Here is an 18,601-nt window from a genome sequence, read left to right on the forward strand (position 1 = left end):
TCCTTTGAGAGGAAATGACCCCTCATATTGCTGATAGTTTAGAGCACGATTAGTAAGTAGCACCTTAGCATCAGTAGGTATCTTATCCATAAAGGACCCTCCAGCAGCAGCATCTAAAAGACCACACTCATTAGCGGTGAGTCCTTCATAAAAATAGGTAAGGAGGGACCCCTCACTCATCCCATGGTTAGGGCATGATGCTACAAGGCTCTTAAACCTGTCCCAATAATTGCAGAAATTCTCCTCATATCCTTGTGTAATTCCACTAATCTGCTTCCTCAAAACAGTGACCTTAGCGGCAGGAAAGTACTTTGTAAGGAACTCGCCCTTCATCCTATCCCAAGTGTTGATAGTCCCAGCAGGCAACTCAAATATGCAAGTCTTGGCCTTGTCCTCCAAAGTAAAGGGGAATGCCTTCATCTTCAAGATATTAATATCAGCTCCTTTAGGGCACATACTCCCACAGAAAAACTCGAACTCCTTGAGATGCTTGTTGGTGTCTTCACTACTCATCCCATGAAACTTGGGTATGTGATGCAAAAACCCACTCTTTAACTCAAAATCATCATTAAGCCCCTCTCCTGGTTCTGGATAGGCAATGCATAAGGGCGCAGCACCCCCACCTGTAGGATTAGACAGTTGCCTAATATTCTCAGCCATTGGTGCCTGTACTTGCTCAACACGGGCGTGCTCTTCCTCTTCTTCCTCTTCTGTGTCCGCAACGTCCTCTTCAATGACCTCCTCTTCTTCCTCTTCAAAGACTTGTTCTTCTCCTTCTTCAGAATGGTCAGGTTTGTTAATCTCCTCGGTTGATCTAATTGAGGAGTTATAAACCTGAATAGCTAGAGTCCTGAGAATCCCTCCTTTCTAGAGGAGGGAGATCTGAAAAAGTGAGTTCTCCCCTTTGCCTATCACGTTCCACTTTTTCAAAGAGCTCCTTAGTCTTATCAGAGACAGTGGACATTCATGAACCTTTAAGACCAAATCAATTGTTAGTAACATATACAAGGTTCGAAATACAAACATTATGTCTTTCCTACTTTCTAAGTTACTTTTACATTTACATACTTAGGTACTGGAACAAAGGATCTCATTTGTACAATGGGACTATAGAACAGCTACCCTCGACAAAGTCATGTTTAATCCGATATACCTAAAGCATGTCACAAAACAATTTTTTTTTAAGTTTGTTATAAACTTAATTAATATCTCAATTGATCCCAAGTTGTAAGTTGAGCCCAATAGAAAACACTACTATTGGTGAGATACGATATAGGGATAGTCGCCTAGACATAAGTCTCTTTCCTTTGTTTCAGAAGGCCGGATGGCCAGATTAAGAGTTAAGTGAGAGGGAGGACTCATTTTGGTGATACTACGGAGGCTACTCCCTCATTAAGGTTTAGGCCCCTATCGGCTACTCCCATATAGTGGTTTAGGCTCATTCTATAGTATCTCTGAGATCCAATTGAACCCATCACCCAGCGTCCCAATCTAAGACACCATCCGTATGCCCCTTACTCAGCTGGGAAATTAACTTTTGTGTTAGACCGTTCTCCAAGTGCTAATAAAGGCCGCCCTCAACCTCAAGAGACCCTAGCAAGGTACTAATGAAGGGTTTAGGCCAATATTAACAAAAGGGCCCTTGTCTACTCATACGATTTTACACGCTTACAATAATTAAGTATTTAGCTAAATTCATATCCTAAGTATATTAATCTAAGTGAAACACATACAATTTACAATATGCTTAAAAAAAAAACTCATTCTACAATATTTACAGCATGCTGAAAAAAAAAATCTAAATGAAACACATACAATTTACAATATGCTTAAAAAACAACTTCTACAAATTGTACAACAATTATAAAAGACATGCTTAATTTCGTAACACTCATAAAACTTAAACTAAATCACAATTAAACCTTCGCCTAACAAAAATTGCAATTTGTCACCATTCCACAAGTGTAGTACAAAAATTTATGCATTGTCTATATAAACAACAAAATCGATGACACTTTAAGCGTTAGGGATTTTAACAATCCCCAGCAATGGTGCCAAAAATTGATGCGGCTGAAATAGCCTTACAATTTAACCCTGTAAAATGTAGTTATCAGTATAGGATAAGCAGGGATCGTTTAGTCCGGGGATTGTAGGGTACGCCTACACAAAAAGGTCAATTAACAAATAAAAGAATAAAATGGGGGTTTTGAAAGTTGCTTCCTAATCTACTTAAAATAAAAACAAAACAAATAAAATTATCTACAATGATCGACTTCCCTAACCTAGACCAATACCACTCGGAAATTACTAAGTGTAAAAACAGAAAATTCATTTCAACATGCTACAAAAACGTGCCCATCTTAAATGCCTAGATAAGAGCCCAAATGAAAAGCTTCAGCGGATCAATCCATTTATCTGATTCATTCTAATGTAGGCTTGGATCGGAAAAGTCCTTACCAAGCCTAATACTACTAATTGTCGAAAACACTCAGCGTAATTCTCTTAACTAGTAGTATTATCTAACCCTCGAATCAACTCACACGTGCAAATTAACCATTACACATAGAATTTAACACGTAATTTCTAGAATCGTTTAATCATTAGAGCATGATTTTTACCACTCGTTAGAACTAATAACTACTTGTTTAACTCAGCGTCTTAACAAATAACAATTACTCTTGGAAAATTAAGCAAACACACAAGAACTCTCACCGTTATTCTAGCATGCAAACTTATGAACCTAACTCTGAAAATTACCTAAACACGTAAAAGGGCACAAGATTGTAACATGCATCATAAAAGAATTTTCGAAATTAACTCAATAATAAACTGAAAATCTGGGTTCCATCATTGCTGTTTACAAGAGTTCCACCAGGCAAGATTTCCTACAACAAGCAGGAGAATATCAGAATTTTCTAGAGAAAATAAAGGGAATTAAAATGTAAGACCGCAAAAATAGTCGACAGTAAGGAATCCTGATCCAGCTAGGATTTTTCATGAATTTTACTTTTTCCGCCTATTTCACTCCGAACACTCAACAAGACTCTCTAAATGACTTAATGACTCAACACACTAAACTAAGGGAGAAATAAGGCTAAAATGGGGCACATATTCAATAATATCGTCACACTTTTTGCTCCTATCACATTCCATCTCACAATTGACTTAATCTACATGGTAATCTGCTTCCTGCTTCCTTTGGCAACAATCAACATAACAACTCTCACAAAGGTTGATCTTTTTCTCATTGATGTCGAGGTTGGGATTCCAAACTCCACTGGCCGGTAGACTTTAATTTGCTACCTGAGCTATCTCCTTTCAAATATTAACCTAACAAGAACTGCGTGCAGTTCTAACTTCATTTCATTTCATTTCTCTTGTAGTGGCTTACACCTTTTCCTATTTGCTTTCATTCTTTCTTTGTCCCAGAGGCTTCATCAAAACACTTGAAAGATAGGGTTCCAAGAACATATATACTTTAATCATGTGAGACTAAGTAGAGGTAATGTAATTAGCAGTTCCTACTTCTTACGGGGAAAAGTAGCTAGCTATAGCGGAATTGAACTTTCAATGATTTCTGTTCAGTAATTCACAAGAAAAGATTTTTCTCGGGTTAGTTACTCATCTTTTGAACCCCTAAGATGATTTCGGATAAAACTAACTTGGGTTGAGTTAAATCGTATTAAGTGATGCGGGAGCATGGTTGACTATTGTACGACCAAGTTGAAATTAGAACTTTCAACTAACAATCAATTAAAACAAGTTTAGAATCTAATACTTCCATTTTTTAATGGACAATAAGCTTATGTAAAGGTCTAACGTTTTCAATATAAGACATTCCTCTTACACACTAACAATTCGTTAGAAACCTTTTAGTGAAGTCTTGGTGTGAAGTTTCACAATATACCAAAAAAAATTGTAAAGTTTTACGTTTCTTTACTTTAAATATTAATTCTTAATAATCGAGACTCAGTTAGTCCAATGATATTTCTCTCTACAAGTGTGGATGAGGTACTAAATTTAAATTCTCCCATCTCCCAAGATAAAAAAAAAATGAATAATGAAAACCGACTTTAATTAAAGCATCTGCATCTACTTTGGTGTTTGGTATTATTTATGGTGGTCCGCAAAAATTCTATTCTAAAGAAAAAATTGAAAAAGTTGCCGGTCCGTATATTTTGAAAAAAAAAAAAAAAATAGGGACTTGCATGGGTATAAAACCTAAAAAAAAATACATGTATGAAAGCAAAAATAATGTGAGACTCATCCTAAACAGTTTCAGGCACATCATTAGCCTCATGACCACATAAATTTGGAGGAAAAAAAAAACTCTAAAATTAGCAGCTTATTTAAAAGCTAGTAGTTAGACGATATAAAAACAGACAAAAATATAATAATATTTGGCAAAGAAAAAGAAAATAAAAAATAGTTAATTAAAACCCTGGTTCACGCATCTTTACTATTTGTGGCCGAAAGATCACTGAATCCTGTGGAAAAAAATCTTAGGCGACAGCAAATGAGCAGTAATGAAAAGACTTGTCCCAATTAATAATTCCTATAATGGATTACGTCAAAGACTAGTCTAGACTCCTTGATATTCCTTCCAAAAAAAGAAAACGCAACTTTTACAAATGAGGCAATTGGCCTCCTCTAAAATTGGCACAGACTTTTCCAAATCTACCCACTTTGATAATGTAACCAAAAACTACCCAAAATGGCAAACAAAGCAAAGTGGGGCTGCCTCCCCCAACGCACCCAAATTCCAAATGGGACTCTAAATGTGGTAAAACCAAATTACTCAAAAGGAAAAATGGATGAGCTCCTCCTTCCCCAAAACAGCAAAATCACACACTCCACCTCTCTCTAATTTTGGCAAGGCCCTTTACTATACCTAGCTACCATATTTAAACTACCAAAACAACAATTTACCTAGAAAAAAAAAATGAAAATGAAAATGAAAAATTGGATTGTTTTTAAATTTTTTTTTTTTTTTGGGGAAATGTCTAAGTGGGGGCCAGAGTGTGACTAAAAGGAAAGATGGGTACAGGGGAGAGAGCCAATGAAGAGCAGAGGACTCCAAATGTGGCAAAAAAGAGTCATGCAACCAGTCTCTTAAATAGTAAACAGAGCCATGCAAACTTGCCGTTTCCAAGCTTTCGCCATTTGGGGTAAAAACGCTTCTCTCTTTAGCTTTTCCTCTCTCTCTCTCTCTCTCTCAAACACACAGACACTATTTGCCCCTTTATCTTCTCCCCCAATCTAATTTTGGCAACCCACCTCTTTCCCAACAAGAGAGATAGAGAGAGACCCAGAAAGACCACTCCTTTTCTTGATTTTAGAGAGAGGGGGAGGGAGGCAGAGACAAAACCCAGAAAATTCTTCATTTCTTATGAATTGGGTAGTCTAAAGCTTTGGCCTTTAGGCTTTTGGGTAGTCTAAAGCTCTGGCCTTTAGGCTTTTTTTTGGGGGGTTGGGTTATTAATTGGTTTTGGCTTTCTGGGTTTTTTGGGGGTTATGAAGAAAAAAATGGGTAGGGGGAAGATTGAGATCAAGAAGATTGAGAACACCAACAGTAGACAAGTCACATTCTCAAAGAGGCGTGCTGGATTACTCAAGAAAGCTCAGGAATTGGCTATTCTCTGCGATGCTGAGGTTGCTGTCATCGTCTTCTCTAACACTGGCAAGCTTTTTGAGTTTTCCAGTGCTGGGTAAATTTTTCTACTTTTTTTTAATTTTGGGCTAAATTTTCTGAATTTTTTGAGGTTCATGCATGTGTTTCTGATCATGTTACTCTATTTATTGTAATTTTCCTTTTGTCTTTGGTTGAAGTTATCTGCGGCTTTGATTTAAATTTTTCAATGTCTGCATCACAACTATGATTTGTTTTTATTTTATTGTTTTTATTCTATTATATAGACTAGTGGGTGCTTCTGTTTCCCTTGTTTTCTTTTGGGTTTGTGTGAATGTCAATCCCTACATTGTTAGTTGTTTAACACTAACAGTTGTTGAGTTTGGGGGTTTTCCTCTGTGGGTAGTGATGATCAATGAGCAATTTGAAGCTATGTATTCTGCAAAACAATGTGTTATTTGTGACAAGTTGGATCAGCGAGTCCAGAATTGAAATCTGGTCACCTTGTTGTTGTTGTTGTTAAATCAATGGCTACCTCTTTTCTATCTTAATTGACTCTGAAGTGGACCTTGGTAAGCTAATGTTGATGCGTATCTGTAAAAGGTTTTGTTTACTCTGGAAGGTTCAGTTTCAGCTTCCATTACTGGTAATCTGGTCACTCTAGCGTTCAAACCTATAGCAGAAAAATAAGCTACTCTACTAGACTTTAAAGGAGATTTTTGTTTCTTGAGAACTCCCTTGTTTGGTTGTTCCTCTTTTGTGCCTTTGGTAAAGTTGGACATGGGTTGATTTTGAGGATTCTTACTTGACTTTAAGTCTTCGCTTTATGCTGATGCAATGCCGGTCTGGCTGGTTCTTGTATTTTATATTTAGATCGTGAATTTTTTTGTTGAGCTCTCTAATGACCTATTAACCAAGTCTCGAATCTCTGGTAACCTATTAACCTTGCATAAATAAGTCTACAATCTCTGTTTGACTGTCTTGACTTGTGTGTAGCCACCTGTTATAGAAGATCGATTAACAATTGAGTGAGAGTTCATATGTCCTTAGTCCTCACTGATATTACAATATTTGAATATCCATACTCTCTTAAGCTATTAGTCTTTCTCTGAAGATGCTGTCTCCAGTCCCCAGTCTTTATGGGACGTTTCATTGGCAACCATACTTTCCTTTTCTCCAAGGATTAGTGAAACAAAGTAATGTCTTTAGTTAATTAGTTGGTTCCATTGGTATCTTTCTACCATATATTTTCGGTTAGAGCATCTCTTGTATGATTGCATTAAGCTTGAGACGAAGCATTAATTCGGTTGCCGATCTAATACTGATTCCATATATAATAACTTAGAAATGATGCTGCAATGCAAGTGCTATAGCCACATGAAATTAATTGTACCCTGTTTTATACAAATTATAGCTGTTGATGTTTATCCGTACCAATTTTTTACAGTATGAAGCAAACTATTGCAAGATACAGCAAGTGTTATGAGTCTTCAGAGACCGCTCTGGTAGAATCAAGGGCAGAGGTATTCTTCCATATAATGTAACTTGATCATTTATGTTGTACCTCACAAACTTTAAACATGGACAATTTTGTTAATGAGTTGTCATATGTTTGCTGTTCTTGTTGTTAATTGTTCTTCTCCCGGTTGCATATTGGTGTTGATTGTATGGGAATTGAGAATCCAGTATAGATGTTGGGGCAAAAGGTCATATGTTCCAATTGTTCTGTTTTCCCAGGGGTTTGATTCCCTTGTAATTGAGGTAAATGAAATACTTATGTGTTTCCAGAAATTATTTGGACCTTCCTGGATAGAGTTGGGACTGCAAATAATTAACATAAGTTCTGGAGTCTTAATCTTAACAAAAACATTTTACTTTTAGCCATCAAAGGTAAGTACTGAATATACTATTGAAGGTTTTAAGAATTTTTCTGCTGCTAGAAATGACTTTATTTAGGCTTTATAAGAAGTAGCTACACTCATTGCATCAGATTTAATACACGAACACTGAAAGAAAATAGATTGCACTTTTTTTTTTTTTTTGAATTGGCTAGTGAAAATTTTAGTAACCTAGAAGGCTGAACTGCTGAAGTTAATACCCTGTTTTCCAGTGGTTGGACAATGTAGTTATGTACCATATTCAAAAAAAGACTATTAACATGCATACCATTTAATTTATAACGTTTTGTTTTGCATGATTGTTGTAGACCGGACTTGAGTCTGTGCAGTCTGTAGGTATTTTAATGTAGGCTTGAGGCTTTTATCTGTTTGCATACTCTATGTTCTATGTGCTATGTGCTTGTTCTCTAATAATCATACTTTCTAGATTCAGCATGCTATTGAAAATTCTAACTTTATCTGACTCTTCAGGAGGATGACCCTAAGGATGTGGATGTTCTAAAAGATGAACTTGAGAAGCTACAACAGAATCAATTGTATGTATTAGTTAGTTTTTATATCTAACCTTTTGGACTTTTGGAATATATGGCATCTCTTGCATGAAGTAAGATATATATATATATTTTTGATTGTGTAGGCGTCTGTTGGGCAATGACTTGTCTAGTTTGAGCTTGACAGAATTGCAGAAACTAGAAAATCAATTAACTGAAGGATTATTTTCAGTGAAGGAGAAAAAGGTTCTTCAAATTTTATTTCCTTTCTCATTTTTTTTTCTTTTCTGGTTCTTCAGTAGGAATTTCGATTACATAGCAGATTTTAAATTTCTCCAATATCAAGGACTTTGATATATAGATGTTATACCATTTCAGGACAAATTACTGATGGAGCAACTAGAGCAATCAAGAGTAAAGGTACAACCACCTAAATCCCTCCTATTTAAACTTAAAACCATAGCATTCAGAAGTTAATGATCTTCATGTTCTGCAAACATGTGAGAGATAAATTTTATAGAGATAATATTTAAAATTAAGCGTAAAAGTGAAGGAGCTGAACAATAAGTCAATTAAAACAAAAAATGAAAACATGGACAAGAGAAAGTGACCAATTTAAATGCAAAGATTTTCCTTATTAAATACTTCTGCTGTGGTTTTAGTAGTTTGGTGCTTTGGTTAGATAAAAGTAGCATTTTGAGCTTGCATCTTGACTGGTGTGTATTGTTTAGACAAAATGGATTTATATGTATTATTTCAAAAGTGATTTTTCATCAAGTACTTAGTTTTTTCATCTATTGTTTCCTCCAGGAACAGCGTGCTATACACGAGAATGAAACCTTGCGCAAACAGGCATACAGCATTCTTCTTGCTAATGCAGATTTCAGTATTGAATATAACTTTCCTTGGAGTAAATATATACTTTTTGTAATGTATCTATTTGGCCTATTCTTAAATGTAGGTTGAGGAGCTTCAGCGTTTATTTCCCCAAGCTGATCATGCAGTTCCATCTTATCTCGACTATTGTCCTGTAGAAAAACAGAACTCCCCTGTGTACCATGGTGCCAAAAGCCCCGATTTGGTCAGCAATTTCGCAATTGACAATGGAGATTCTGACACTACATTGCAATTAGGGTATTGTTCCTTCCTTAGTGACAAACTTAACCTTGAAATAGATTGCAAACATTCATTGCTTATTGTTTCTTAAGCACCCTAGACTCAGTTTGTATCAAGCATTTGTTGAATTCATTCTGATAATCAGATAATCAAGTACAAATTGAAAGAAGTTTCTGGAGTGAACATTTACATTGTTCTCTTATTCAATTGGTTTAACATTTACTTGTCTTTATTCCAGGCTGCCAAGCGATACATATCGCAAGAGGAAGGCTCCAGAAAGAGAAAGCCACTCTAATGACTCAGGGAGCCAACTAGGCCTGTAATTGTTCCGGAGTTTCTCTTTGCCATAGGATCAACAGGTTCTGGAGTTGGAATTTGATACAGTTGAGAGTCTAGATTAGCAGTGTTCGTTGATAGTGCAGTAAGTAACTTGGAAAAGAGAGTAGAATCCCTAGGTGACCTCAAAATCATAGAAGTTGATTCTGTTGGTGGAGACTAAGTTTGTGTAGTTAGTTTTACTAGTTTTTTCAAGTAATTTACTCTAAGGCTAGAAGAAGGAAAATGTATTTTGGTTATTGCTCTTGCAAATTGTAGCTACCTTTCCTTAGTTGGATGAATATCTCTAGTGTACCTAGAGTACTTTTAGAAGTTGCTTAAATGTCAGCCTTAATTCTAAAAGGTTAAAGGTTCTACTTATTCTCCTACATGGTCTTGTGATTTCTGTCATTACCTAAAGCATATTCTCCATTGTACTCTATTTTTCCTTTTCTTAATATAAGAGGATAGGAAGGATCTCCTCCTCGCCTATCTAAGAGTTTACCCCAAAAAAAAACAAAAAGAGTGCCCAGTAGCTTAAGTGATTGGTAGGAGATGCTGAAGTTCCTTTTGATTGAAATTAATTCAGAGACAATCTGGCATTAAAGGAAATGAAGAAGAAGATGAATGTTGTTAATCATAATGGCTGCAGGGCTTTCTTCCTTGGTTACATGGACATGTACATATGCCATGAGTGCCAGAAATAATTTTCAGTTCCTAAGAAGCTTCACAATGTTGATAATAAAATAAATTTAATGAACAATGGTCTGAGAATTTGAATAATCAATTCTTTTCCTTCATTTTTGCCATATACAGACACTGTATCACGATGATACAAAGTAAAATCATTGAACTCACAACATTTTCTTTACACAGTGAATCTAAGAACTAATGCTTTTGGTGTTGAAATCCATTGAGCAGTTGATTTCTTCCAGCCAAAACCTTATTGAAAAGACAATCCACCTCTTTTCCCAAACCCTCCACCATCTTCTCAAACACCTCTAATCTTCTTTGTAATTCCTCAGCTTCTGCTTTACTCCTTTTCCCAATCCCAATAGCAGAAACAAGGGCTGCAACCGAGTCATTAATCTCTTTCACCTCTTTCAACATGCCTCTTCTCTCCACAATTACTTCACCCACACTCAAATCCAACCCAGAAATCAATGAACTTACTAACCTTCCACCAGATTTTCTCATCTCCAAGTATGGCTTGGAATCCCCATCCAAAACAGTCATCAAAATCCCACATACCCAAAACACCATCCCCTCCATAACCACCAAAGCTTGATGAATAACTGATTTCTTGGTAATAGGAAACCTTTCTTTCCCATGTTCTTCATTTCCTTGGAATCTGAAATCCTTGCTCAAACTCTTTGGTTGGACTTGAATTTGTCTCAGATGCTCCACAGCCAAAGAAGGTGATGAACTCTCCACAAGATTCAAACCATGAGACAGTGAAAGCCTCTCTTTCCCAAGATGAGAAAGAGAGCAAGTGATGGAGTTGCACAACTCTAGCAAATTCAAGGTGTATTTGAGATACTCTTCCACAGAATCAGCTTCCCATTTAGTCATGGGATAGTCTATGGCCACAACTAGCTTTGCAAAACCATTGTTGATGATGGGTATGAGCTCAAAACACTGCTGGATCCATGGAAATGATGGAACTTCAGATCCTGCTGATTTCGAGCTCGAAAACAATTTGTTAAAGGAATTGGAAACAAGGGTTTCAAAAGCCTCCAGAGAAGATGATAAGGCTTGTGATTGATGGTTGTGATTGTGGTGGTGGTGGTGGTAATTCTCCAGCTTTGAGTAGAGTTTGTCAATCTTTTGTAACAAGAGAACCATTGCAAGAAAAAGAAAATGCAAAAGCTGCTTAATTTGAAACTTGAAAGCCTGGCGTTGTTGATGTCTTTTGTGCTTGTGGGTTTTTTATATAAGTTTGATGGGATTAGAAAAGGTCCACAAAAACGTGTTTGGATTGGGTTGAGACAAATCACAAAACCAGGTGCGTGTGAGAAATGGTGGGCTGGTCAAATGTGCTTACCATATGGTTTCTGCTTCACAAACACGATTTTGGGTGCAACTTGGGGTCCTTTGTTTGGCTTTGAATGCAAGTTATGTAGCAAAGGAAGGAATGTGGACTCTTCTAGCTACTTTGATTTCTAGATAGGATGGAATATTTTTAGTGTGGCAATGGATATATGATATGGGTTTGGATAAAAGAAGGCTGTAAAGGCATCACTGTCTCAGATCCAGGTGACCATCCACATAGATCAACATCAGCTATTGAAGCGTGTTGTTTGGTTAAGCACTAAACATTGGACACTGCCACCGCCCATTGGTTGGTTTCAAGTTTATATCATAATTAATCAAAATCTACTTTTCTTTTACAGATAAATATCACTGTTTTTTATGGAGGGTTAGCTGAAAAAAGTTTGAATAGTTGCTTAGAGCATCTTTAAAGAATATGTCAAATTAAAATCCGATAATTTAATAATTTAGATGACAAATTGACATTTTGTTGAATCTATTCTCCTTGCAATCAATCAAAATTAATTTTTAGTATCTTATTAATAGATACTATTGATAAAAGTATGGGATGCAATAGTAAAAAAAAAAAAAATTTGTACCATCTACCCGTCATTTGGTAGATAAGATGAGTTGCTTTTATATGATCAGGCTTGTTGGTGAAAGTTTGATGCATTTAATCGAACTATTCAGTAATAATACTTTGTAAAAAACTAATAAGATTAGAGAGAATAATGTAGTGTAAATAAGGACGACTTGTCCTATGCACGAAGCACAAATTTTTTTTTTTTTTTTTTTTTTTTTGAGAAGAAAAGAATCCATTAATAACCAAAAGAATTACAAAGCATTGGAATAACCGGTTGTGGTATCAACACCACGACACATATTCCTACCAAGATCCATAGTTATGGGTCCGTCACTAATAGTAACATCCATGAACCGAAAAGGTCCAACTCCTAACCAATTTTTCCGCCTATCACCCCAGGCTACAAAGAACGATAACCAATCCCGAGAGTCACGATACAACCTCGTCATCAACATCCAGACGAACCACTCCACCCTCTTCCACACCGTGTTCATAAACCGCCAGACCACGTGCAAGGGAAATCCACCATTCCGTTGATAACCAACCAGCATCGAAATTATAACATATTGATCCCAGGAGTAACACCATATAGATGGCTCCACAACACGACCAGAACCTCCAAACCCTAGCTCACAAGAGTAGGGACGATTTATTCGACCTAACCAAAACCCTGAAACTAAACTAATAAAAAACTGAAGGAAACTACCATGATTGACCATCCCTTCACGCACCAGACCAAAGCTATGACAAACAACTTCCCTCTCTCCAATTTGCCCGCCGGCAAACCATCGCCACAAATCTTGCCCTTCGAGCTCACCACCCCAGAGGTACCCATTCAACACCGCAAGCCACACCGATCCACCTGCCTGTCGCCGGCCGGATCCAGATCTGGAAACACATCCACTCCAATCCAAACCACCGAGAAACAGGAATGGAATCGCCGAGCTCTTCCACCTTGGAACGAAATCGCTCCACCCATCTGTGTCCATCCTCCCGGGAGCCCGAGCCCACAGCTGCAAACATCGCCGAGCGACCCACCTTCGAACAGAGATCAGCGCCATACGATCCATGGTATGCCGCCGCCATGATCTGGCCTCTGACCCCTTGCTCCAAGCCTGCGCCTCCGCTGAATTCCTCCTCCCCGCCTGCGCCTCTGCCTGAGAGTAGAGAAGAAGCATGCCCAGCCCCGACCAACGCAGAGAAGACAAAATCGAAGGTTCCGAGACCCCCATCTCCCGTCCGGCAACACCTGCCATTCGTCGCTGAGGCGGGAAGCCCCGATCGATGAGGAGGCGCTGCCGGACGAGCGACCACTGCTCCTTCACTCTTTCCAAACCCTAGTTTTCTCTCCTGTTTTCTCGGTCAACCAATTTATTTGTCTACACGAAGCACAAATATAAAAGCATAAGTTAAGGTGAAACTAATGAAACAAAAAGATAACTACAAATCTATTCATGAAAATGCCGAATATCAGAATAGAGTGATTCAAATTTACACTAGCTCTTTATTCAAATTACATATTTGTATGATAAAATTTCACATTAAAAAATATACCTTTCTCGATGTATGATTACAAGTAAGTCTAAAATTTATAACATTATATATAACATATTGTGCATTTAGTGTCGGTTGTCAATTGATTTTAGGTTAGATGTCTACTTCTACCCTTTACTAGTTCTTCGAAGAAATGAAATAACAATGAATCTTGTACTCACAATCTTGTATTGCATTAGTGTCACAAGTCGCCATCATGCTTTGTTAATGGTTGCAATCATGCTTAGACAAACCAACATATTGGTTTTTCCGTTTGCTTGTTACTAGACTACATTAAAAATCTGCATATATGAACTTTCGAAACAATTAGAAACCAGAGCTGTGAAGTAATAACCAAATTCCATCCAAATTGCCTAGTATACTAAAACTGCATCTGCATAAGCCAAATCATTTGGTTGTTTTTGATCGCTATGATGTATAAAATCGCTAGAGGATCTTCACTTTAATAATAACAATAGAAAAGATCTGCACAACGGCAAAGGCAGAAGAGGATAGAGAGTATGAATTATGAAAGGACAAGGAAGGAGCATGAATGGTTAGTTAACTTACCAGACAAGAAATACATAGGTCAACAACACGGTGTGTGTTGCTTCTCCCTAATTGCGGCACTGACCAGAGTGCGTGTAAACGTGCAATCACTGCATTAACGTGTGTTCTTCTTTCAATTGTTTGAAGTTAAAAGAGGGTACATACATGGCTGGCACATATATTTTAAGAAAAGATGCAAAACATCACAGAATAAATATAAAAATACCTTGTGATGAGTTGGATGTCACATTAGACATCCTTATCGCAAATGGAGAAATTATATTACCATGTATTTGTGGTTTCTAATAATTTGATCGATTTATGTAGTATTTACGTATTGTGTTATTGGTGATTGATTGATTTTTTATTTTTTTGGGCTAATAATACTATTTCTCAGTCTTCCATGGCTTAGTGGTCGTTTACGGAGGAGAGAGTGTTTGTTTGAGAATGACATTTGCAGATCGAGCAACGACTGTCGAGGGGATCGGATCCAATCTCAGCAAAGGTGACAAGGGGATTGGATTGCAGCAAGAGGTTGGAGTAGGCTTGGGATTAGGATTGGATTTTGTCAAGGTTCGAAAAATCTCTAGGTGCTAGTCAGGCGGTGGCCAGGGAACTAGCCCCCAGACGCCTAGGCGGTTTTATATTTTTTAATTTTAATTCTATTTTTATAGTATTTATTTGTAACTTGAAGAATATATATAAATACTTGAAAGTAATATCATGAGTTTATATAACTAAATGAAATCTGTTGGATGGAAGTTGAGAGCTTTTTCTCTCAAAACCCTAGCGCCGCCTCTTTTGGGTGGATTTCAGGGAGGTCCCCGTCACCTTCACCATTCTCATCTTGACAATCATGTCAAGCGGCTGATCGTTTCAACCCTCGCTTCGAAGGATCACGGGTTGAACGTTGCTTGGCAGCACTCATTGGTTGGCTCAACCTCGGGCTGCGATCACAGCAGAGATGTTTCCGTGGTCAGGAGAGGAGATCCGGGTTTGGGCTAGGGCAGCGCCTTCCTTCCTACTGGGATTGGCAGATTTTCGATGGTGGGACTAGACTGTTGGCTTCGCTGATGCAGAGCGGCGGCTGGGTCTTGATCTGGTGCTTGGGATTGTTACTGGCAGCGTCATCGTTGAAATGGCCAGTGATGGTGGTCTGGATGCAGTCGGCGCCAGAGTTAATAATCTAAGGAGGTTGCTTTTTCTAGTTGATGTGTTGGGGGCAGACGACACCGGAGGCAAGTGACGAACGATGGCTGGATCCGGGTGCCCGATGTTGGTTGTCCAAATCAAATCCGGTCTCAAGGAGCTTGGGCTGGTATGTCGCCATTCTGTTGGGCCAGATTTCTCTATGGGCTTGGATTTGGGATCCAGCATAATTGAACGATGGCTTTGTTCAATTATGCTGTTTTGATTCGTTCGGATGTGCTGCTTTTACTGACTGGTAGACGACTCAATTCTACATTCTATAAGAATTCTCAATGTAAACACGCAGTGAGTACCACAATTGCGTGCCTTGGCGAGCATCGTGATTTAGGATGGGACGAATATAGTTTTGATTGGTTTGCCGATTTCTTGCATATCCAGATTGCAGATTCTAATGGTTTAGTCTATAAATCTCAAGGTCGTGACAATTTTATTGTTGGTAACTATCTTGAGGAGGCTGAGATTTTACCTATAGTTTTTGCTAGTTTCTCTAGGAAAATTTTAGAGCAGTATCTTATTGTACAAGAACAACTAGTTGGTGTAGTACACCCTCTTGGGCTCTTGTTTGTTCTATCTTAGCTCTAGGCTCAGGCTCATTCTGGCTTCTGTATGCTCCCTATTGGGATGCCCTCATGAGCGATTTCAATCGCTAATTTCAATGAACTTTTCCTTTCAAAAAATATCATGAGTTTATAACAATTGTGGAAGGTTGGAGGGTGTACTGTTAGTCTTCTAAAGGAACATTTTTTATGATTAAGTATATAAGAGTCTTGACATTATTAAGGGCAACAAAAAACTTATCTGTAGTTCTATACAGAACTCTACTTAATTGGCAATCTCTTTATAACCGAAGAGTCTATCAACCTCGCTAAACAACCCAATTTCCACTTTTTTCCCAGACTCGCAGAGTCACAGTACACCCAGTCTGAACCAGTTCAATGAAAATGAAGATAACAACATAAACAACAAAACTCACTGCTACAGAGTAAACTTGCTCACTTAGAAAGTTGGAATATATAGGAAGTTAGAAACAAAGTCTGCAACTTTGAGTTCAAACTGGATCAAAGCACACAGTGCACTCAACACCAACATTTTCTATGTTTGGATAATCTACAAGATTTTCTCCCCCATGAAAAAGATCATCCACTGGATTTTCAAACAATCAGCAATTGTTTTAATAAACATTAAAAACAGCAATTCATTAACGAAGCATCCCTTGATTCAATTCCAAACAATCAGCAGATGCAGCAAGCCAAACATGGATTTCATATACCCAATCAATCAAGAAACAATAATTTCAGAAGACCCAATCAATAGATCCATTCAAAGAACGAAGAGCTGAATTTGATTGAAAACTTAATAACAACGAGAGACAAAGACAAAGGCTAAAGATTGAGAGAGAGAAAAGCAATATTGGAGATGAAGTACTGAGCCTCAGAATAGGATTGAGAAGTCAGGCGGTGGGGGTTGGGGTGGGGTGGGGAAGAGGGAGGGAGAGAGAGGCACGCGGTGGTCGATAGCTGCTTAGAGCCTAACCACCTCCCTCCCAGGTGACTAATCAACCACCCAGGCAGCCTAGGCAACTGCTTAACCTATTCCTGCCTAACCCTGCCGATTTGATATTAATCGAATAGGAGATCACCACCCCTAGGCGGCTTGGGCGCTCGAGTTTTAGAACATTGGATCTGGTCTATGATTGATTTTAGAATTTGGTCAGATTTGGGGAAAGGTTTTTAATTTCTCTTAAACTACTGAAATTTTCGTAATTTAAGTTTACTGATATTTGTGCGATCTCTAAAATATCGCTCCAAAGATTTTTGGAAAAATATATTGATCAAAATATATAGAAATTTCATCAAACAACCGAAATTTCCATAAATCTGAATTACCAATCCAAATAGGGAAAAGACACATATAGAAATTCCATCAATAGCCGAAATTTCAATCGAATTTCCATAAACCTATAGTACCAAAATTTCCCCAAAACCTAAATTTCGAACATTAGATTTGGGCTTGTTTTGAAATTGGTTTTGGATTTGGACTTGGTAGCTGGTTGTCTTTTGTTTTTAATGTTTATTTTTGTGTTTGTTTTCGTTTCGGTTGTAGAATAAGTCTGACCAATTTTGGTCCTTTTGTTGCTTCGGTCACTATCATGTGTACACTCAAGAAGTGAAGTTGACTGAAGCACAAGCACTTATTGCAAGAGTTCATAGTGATCATCTGATCGGTAAGCTAACATTTTTCTACCAATGGAGTTTGCACTTTGTTTCAGGGTCGGCACAATCATTTTTCCGACCTCGTGGTATACTAGAGAGTGTGTAGCTCCATTAATTATTGTTCTTTCAAACACAGGAGGATGTATTCAATTAAACTCGATAGTGTGACATTATGTTATATATAAGGCCCATCAATGATTCTTGTTTTGTATCGTTGACATTAGTAATTTTTCTTCCATTTTGATAAATGTATTTGAACAAAAAAAAAATAGAACAATAAATATTGTACACTAATATTCCTTGGTTTGAAAACTAAACAAGGGGAAAAATTGCAAAAACCTTTATAAAATGGTTTTCTTAGCTTTTTTTTTTTTTTTTAACAGAATTTGATGTAATTATAATTAATAGTTATTCACTATAGTCTTACATGTACTTGAACAAAATATTCGGCAAGAAAATCTAGAACTCTATCTAAGCAAATGCTGCTCATTACAAAATATTTTCAACTTGCATTTGAGTGAACTTACAGACAAACAATAACTTCATTTCTTGCCCGCAATTGTGGTAACCAACAAAAAAATATTAAGAATATCTGGTAACCATCCGTTCACTCTGTCTTATACCTTTAGACCAGAAGAATGGGTTTATCAAAATTACTCGAGGTTCCGAATTCACGTTGTCCATAATTATCAACTACCCTTTTGAGACCTGCATTGTTATTAAAAAATCGATCCTTGATGTAGTATAGGTGGTTTGATTTGCAATCTATAGTTGAGGTAACAACTGATAATGATAAGATGTCTCCTAGAAAGAGTGCATATCTCCTAAACTGTTCATTTCAGTCATGTTGGTTTCATTTGCAGACAACTTCCGAAGCTTAAAACGTTATGTCCAAAGTTTTCCTTTTTGAAGAACAATCTTACCTTGCGAGCCACAACCATACTTTTATTATTAAATTCAACAATATAAGTAATCTTAATAGCCATGATCAGGCAGGGGTGAACTCTTTGAGGAGCGCATTGAATTAATAATAT

General features: G+C 37.4%; 2 protein-coding genes across 2 annotated transcripts; one reads left to right on the forward strand and one right to left on the reverse strand.

Annotated features, from left to right (window-relative positions):
* The first annotated feature begins 5,132 nt into the window (after nt 1-5,132).
* On the forward strand, nt 5,133-9,838 carry LOC112191489 (agamous-like MADS-box protein AGL15). The gene is made up of 8 exons (XM_024330839.2): nt 5,133-5,708; nt 7,077-7,152; nt 7,999-8,063; nt 8,165-8,264; nt 8,397-8,438; nt 8,829-8,870; nt 8,980-9,152; nt 9,373-9,838. Exons 1-8 carry the CDS (start codon nt 5,515-5,517, stop codon nt 9,455-9,457), a joined length of 777 nt encoding a protein of 258 aa, XP_024186607.1. The 5' UTR covers nt 5,133-5,514; the 3' UTR covers nt 9,458-9,838.
* Nucleotides 9,839-10,337: 499 nt separating this feature from the next.
* On the reverse strand, nt 10,338-11,294 carry LOC112199044 (protein BPS1, chloroplastic). The gene has a single exon (XM_024340111.1). It carries the CDS (start codon nt 11,292-11,294, stop codon nt 10,338-10,340), a length of 957 nt encoding a protein of 318 aa, XP_024195879.1.
* Nucleotides 11,295-18,601: the final 7,307 nt, after the last annotated feature.

Source organism: Rosa chinensis, chromosome 1, assembly GCF_002994745.2.
Source record: "Rosa chinensis cultivar Old Blush chromosome 1, RchiOBHm-V2, whole genome shotgun sequence".
Taxonomy (NCBI): Eukaryota; Viridiplantae; Streptophyta; class Magnoliopsida; order Rosales; family Rosaceae; genus Rosa; species Rosa chinensis.